The sequence below is a fragment of the Patiria miniata genome, unplaced genomic scaffold, assembly GCF_015706575.1.
Source record: "Patiria miniata isolate m_02_andy unplaced genomic scaffold, ASM1570657v1 HiC_scaffold_3, whole genome shotgun sequence".
NCBI lineage: Eukaryota > Metazoa > Echinodermata > Asteroidea > Valvatida > Asterinidae > Patiria > Patiria miniata.
Window position 1 is genome coordinate 9,317,502 of NW_024037069.1, and position 6,000 is coordinate 9,323,501.

The 6,000-nt window shown below is 41.6% G+C and overlaps 1 protein-coding gene across 1 annotated transcript in view; it reads right to left on the minus strand.

Annotated features, from left to right (window-relative positions):
• Positions 1 to 2,786: 2,786 nt before the first annotated feature.
• LOC119736439 (sodium- and chloride-dependent GABA transporter 1-like) overlaps positions 2,787 to 6,000 on the minus strand; it is an 11,135-nt gene continuing 7,921 nt past the window's right edge. Inside the window, exons 6-11 of the mRNA XM_038210458.1 lie at positions 5,933 to 6,000; positions 5,676 to 5,800; positions 4,822 to 4,934; positions 4,413 to 4,547; positions 3,290 to 3,493; positions 2,787 to 2,966 (exon numbers count right to left, since the gene is read on the minus strand). The exon at positions 5,933 to 6,000 is cut by the window's right edge and continues 36 nt beyond it. Coding sequence (XP_038066386.1) covers positions 2,787 to 2,966; positions 3,290 to 3,493; positions 4,413 to 4,547; positions 4,822 to 4,934; positions 5,676 to 5,800; positions 5,933 to 6,000 — 825 coding nt within the window. The remainder of the gene's footprint in view (positions 2,967 to 3,289; positions 3,494 to 4,412; positions 4,548 to 4,821; positions 4,935 to 5,675; positions 5,801 to 5,932) is intronic.

Consider the following 6,000-nt stretch of genomic DNA (forward strand, 5'->3'; position numbering starts at 1 on the left):
GGCTTAACGTCCCACCCGAAGGACGAAACAATCATGGTTAAGTGTCTTGCTTAAGGACACAAGTGTCATGACCGGGACTCGAACCCACACTCTGGTGATCAGAAACACCACAGAGCTTGAGTCCGGTGCTCTTAACCGCTCGGCCATGACACTCCACTCATTCACAACCGATGTACATACCCAGCTGCATATGGCGCAGGTTTTGCGTTTAAAATCCGAAAAAAAACCCTCCCAACTGCAGCTGATCCTAACCCAATTTGCCAACGCAGGGATGACTTGCATATAAATGAACGAATTGCATTTTTTTTCCAAATAATTATCTCTGATATTAGATATTTATCTCATCTGTGTTGGGAAGTCTTTGCTCAGTTTGTTCGTTGTCAGTGCACGTTACTCTGCAAGAGTAACCTGTCCCCGAGTCCTCTTGAGAAATTGCCACGGAATTAACACGCTTCTTTTCCTATAGACCAAATCTGGAAAACGAAGCAACCCGTGAGTTTGAACTGATAATAATTATTTCAGCAGCCTGCGACGTGAGTATTTTATTTACAAAAATAACGGGAAAAGAATTTACCTAAGAAGTGTATACGGGCATAACATAAGAAGGTAAGTAACTTACCTGTCCGGGTCAAACAATAGTGAACAACAATTTAAAGCCAGTCACGATCCCAAATAATGTAAAGATTCATTTCCTACTCGTCGTCACTATCTGCCATGCCAATGACGTCGTCACTATCCCCACTGCTAACCTCCACTCGGATGTCTCCGTTGTCTTTGGTATATCCCTCGTTATCGAAGGCGTTCTGCTGAACTATCGTCTTCTCGTACTTTGGCGATATGCTGTCTCTATCTTGGTCTTCCAAGGAGCGCGAGCTACCCTTACCCACGCTGCTATCTTCCACGGGAAGCGGGTTCTCTTTCTCCTTGGGGAAGACGCGAGCTGTTGCCATATAGTGCAGCCGCTGCAGATCGGAATGAAAGATGAATCAGTGCTAAGATGTAATAGTTTAGTGGGAAGAAGGGGATGTCGTGCACCCTCGGAAATCAACTTCTAATCGACATCTCTAGGTCAGACAAAATGCGTAGAAAACGATTTGCTATGTTAAAAAAATTCAAAAAAATATCCCACGTATTGTTTATATGCAAATTAGTGCCGCCATTACCGAACAAAATGTGTTTTTTCACTGTATCTCAGCCAATATTGCAGATAACCGAACGAATATGGTGTCTTAACCCATGTTTTCAGGGTCAGAGATCACAATAAAACTATTCTGGAACTGACCACATGTGTCTGTGGCATAGGAATGTGCAAATTAGTGCCACCATTACCGGAAAATCATGTTTTTGGCATATCTCGGCCAATATTGCTTGTAACTTATAGTAAGGTGTCTCAACCCATGTTTTGAGTGTCAAGTATCATTCTTACAAATGTAGACCATTCCAGAAGTAGTATGTGTGTCAAGGTTGTCCTTGGCATACGGTATATATGTAAATTCTAAAGTGCCGGTTTATCAGAAATTTGTTTTTTTAGCCAATATCTCAGCCAATATTGCAGCCTAAGTTCAAAGAGGGGTTATTGAGAGCGATACTTTTGCAATTTTATCCTCAATTTCGCATTCTTTTTCCCATTCCAGATAAGCAGTATAGTGATAAAAGTTGATTTTGAGCCATCTATGCACATTATATGCACATCTGCGCTCCTATGACAGTTTCTTTTGCATATGATGGCTTAAAATCAACTTTTATCACTACTGCTTATCAGGAATGGGGAAAAGAATGGGAAATGAAAGATTACCTTGCGAAAGTATCAAAAAAAACCTCTGTCAATATTAGCCGTAATATTGGATGAGATATTGGCTAAAAATCGAATTTCCCATAAAGCGGCACTTTATAATTTATGTCTTTACATGCCAAGGACAGACATGACACACAAAGTTACTTCAGGAATGGCCTTAAAATGATATTTGACCCTCAAAACATGGGTTTAGACACCTTACTTGTGATGTGATGTGCCTATATTGGCCGAGATATGCCAAAAAATGGTTTTCCGGCGATGGCGGCACTAATTTGCATATTCCTATGCCACAGCACATGTAGTCACTTCCAAAATAGTTTTGTGATCTTTGACCCTCAAAACATGGGTTTAGACACCTTATTTGTTCAGTTATCTGCAATATTGGCTGAGATATATGAACAATAGATTTTTCGGTAATGGCGGCACTAATTTGCATAAAAAATACATGGGACATTTTCTGAATTGTTTAACATAGCAAATCGTTTTCTACGCATTTTTTTTCTGATCTCGAGACGTCAATTAGAAATTGATTTCCTAGGGTGCACGATAACCCCTTCTTCCCACTAAACTATAAGTCAATTACATGGCATCATAGTCAGTCATAAGTCATTCACAACTAATCATAAGTGAATAACAACTGATCTCAAGGGAATCGCAACTCATCACTAGTAAATCACAACTGATCACTAGGAATCACAAATCATCACAAGTAAATCACAACCTATCACTAATAAATCCCAACTCATCACTAGTTGATCACAGCTCATCACAAAGAATTCACAACTCGTCACAAGGAAATCACTTCTCATCACAATCTATCACAAGTATAATTCACAACTCATCGCGTGTCACATAAGTCACAAAGTCATCACGAGTAAATAAGAAGTATATCACAAGTCAATCAATGCGAAATCACAACTGCATGAAACATCAACCACGATTCAATCAAAGGTCGTAACAAATAAATGGCGAATCTATTGTTAGATTATAATTATACTACCTCTCTGACTGTGCCGGGCGTGGTTATGAAGAGAAATAAAGCATAGGTGATAATCCACTGCATAGAAGCAAGCGCCATCATCCAACCAAGAATCTCCCCACTGATGGGGAAATAGTAATCTTCTCCGAACTTTGGTCCGGAGTAGTCAACCAGACTGAAGATAAAGATGCCCTGAGAAGAAAATCAAGACGACAAAAATCCATATATGTTTTCATGACTGGCCTGGAACGATAATGGGGGATGTCATTTTAATCGCAAAAGACAATAATAGCCAATTGTTTTGGGAACATATCTTCCCGGAACTGAATCTATAGTCTTTCCCATCTAACCACCGTATACGCCTTTACCCTAGCACTCGGCCCAATCTTCCAAGTATAGCCTAATACGGCTGGAGTTACGCCTTCTAGTTTTCGTGCTTTCAAGTTTTCATCCTCTGAGAAATGTGGGAAAACAAGCGATTTCCAAAAAATAATAACAACTGTACGGTAACTTACAACAGTCACGAGTGGGCTAACAACAGCCCAACTGATGGGCCAGAACCAGCCGGGAGTGAAGGTCAGCATGGTGGAGACATCTCGGTAATATCGTCGGATCCCGTAGCCGTAGGATATCGTGATGCACTCGAAGCTGGCTACCCACAACAGCGGCATACCGCTGATTGCGTAGTCGTTCAGCAACTGGAACATGTATATCCCTCCCTGGATGAGGAAAACACATAAAAGGTCGTTCGAAACCTCGGGTTTGTCAAAGTGCAAGATAATAATTAAGTATAGGACAATTTATAAGATTTTATTTAATCTTTATTACACAATGTTGCGATGGACAGGCCATGCTTTACGGTTATAGGTTTCGGCAGGTTCATCGATATCGCGTGAAACGTCACCACTGTGTTGATCGCATACGTGATACGGGAAAGTTGATACCAAAATTGCGCCATGTGTTCAACTCGACCGCTCATAAACGTACAAGAGAACATTGAACAATATCTCGACCGTCTACGCAAATTGGCATCAACCGTTGTACGCTTCTAGATGGAAGATGGGCTAGTAACCAACTAGCAAAAAAAAGTCAATCAATAACGCGCAAAGCTTATTAGAGAGTCACAGCTGACGGGCGGGCCAAGCCCTTGATAGTCTGGCGGAGCAGCGAAGGAACGTGCTACATAATATTTATCTTAATGATGGGGATAACAGAGAAAAATGATACACCAGATAAAAATTGGGCCCTGCAGCCGATTTCATGAAACAGTGCACAACCTACGTCACCTTCCAATGTGACCAACACAAGAAGCGCCATATTTACCCTCGTATTCGGCAGAAGTCGGCAGAAAATCAATGCAAAATGACGTGTTTGACTATAAATCCGAAAGGAGCGTCTCTGAGAGCCAACTCTACAAGCACTGGCTGCCATGGTCGTCGTAGGATAGCCAAACAAGGGTGAGCATAGAACAAGGAAACATACTCTGTGGTGCGAGGTATACCCTTTTGAACGAGTGTATTAATTGGCTTTCCGGGCTGAACTTGCCACCCAAAATGGTACGGTACCAGAGTGGTCATACCCACTAATGAAATATGGAGGAAAAAGGGTGGTCGGAGGTTTTGTTTATTCTTCACTTACATCTGTGATGCACAAGAATCCCAGGAAGAAGTCGATGGCGCAGATAGTGATTAGGAACTTCGTCCGATGCTGTCTTAGACGGAACTCGGGAAAGCCGTCCATGAGGGAAGTGATGAAGCCCTCAACGACGCAGAACTACGAGGAACAAAGAAAGACGAGCAAGTATCAATGACTCGTCATTCTGCGAGTCGTTGAGAAAATGATGTTAGCCAATGACATTGCAATTAAACTTAGCTAAAATTTTAACTAAAAAAACTTGTTGAGGAATCTGGAAAAAAGTTCAAACATAACCCATATCGTTCTTACGTAAGTCCTGAAATTCCCCCAAATAAACCAAGTAATTTGCCGATTGGTACCGCGCCTGTCCAAGTTGATATATCCACGGTCAAAAACAATTTTGGAAGTGTACCTGACTGTCCAGACCCAGCATGACCAACATGGCGAAGAACAAGATTGACCAGAAAGGAGCAGCAGGCATGGTATCAACAGCCGTCGGGTAGGCAACAAATGCTAACCCTGGCCCTGTAAAGAAGAAAATCACCAATGCAATGGGCCTTATTCACGAGTTGGCCATTTTTGTCGAGTTCCCTGAACGTATGTCATTAAGTGTAACTGTTCAGTGGGATGGTGCAAGACTATTTATGCAGGCACATTGCAGTCTTATTTTAGTGTCTTTTCTTATAATCTGGCTTTAAACATTAGGGAATTTTTAATTACAAATTTGAAATTATTCATTGAAGCAGACTGAAGTTAATTAGGAATTGACTTGCTTTCATTTCTCTTCGCAAGTTCGAAATATTAAGATTTTACCTCACTTTCAATTCAATATGGCCGACTCGTGAATAAGGCCCAGTAGCCTTGTCCATATTATGACTTCTCGTCCTCCATTTTCTTCCTTTCCCAACCTGTCTACCCTGCCTGTCCCACGAGCTCATCAGGCCTCGTTCTCATGTGACATTTATTCGGACTTTCAGTGTACATTGATTCCTTAAAAATCAAATTTACATATGAACTTCACGTTGATCTTCTTACATATACCGAATGATGTTAAAAAAAAAAGTCTTCATGAAATCAGACAAAAAGAGCAACTAGTGTTTTAAACCTTTTTATATGGCCACGTTCCTGAGTTTGTAGCTATAGTTGTCGGATGGGCTAGACGCGCTGAGACGGCGCGCGAAGTATACGCGCACCTATGTTGTATTTCTGTCTCCTAAAATTAATGACGTCATTTTTGCCCAAAGCTTTATGTGAAAGAATTAATACCTTCGTCGACCACTTGCGACACATCCACCTCTTGAACGAACGCCATGTAGCCCAGGATAGCAAAGATGACGAAGCCTGCGAACAGACTGGTACCCGCGTTGACGATGCCCACCACGATGGTGTCACTGTCGGTCAAAAGAAGAGCGTGAACATCAAGTCATTCACAATCAACACACGACGACGAAACCGAACAATAATAATTCAGCTAGGTACAACATAAGACAACAACAGCCTCTGCGAGTCATCTTATCGCTTACATCAATGAGTTATTCCTGTAAGGGTTGTAGCTACCGAGGGAGATGAGAGAGCCGATACCCACACCGTA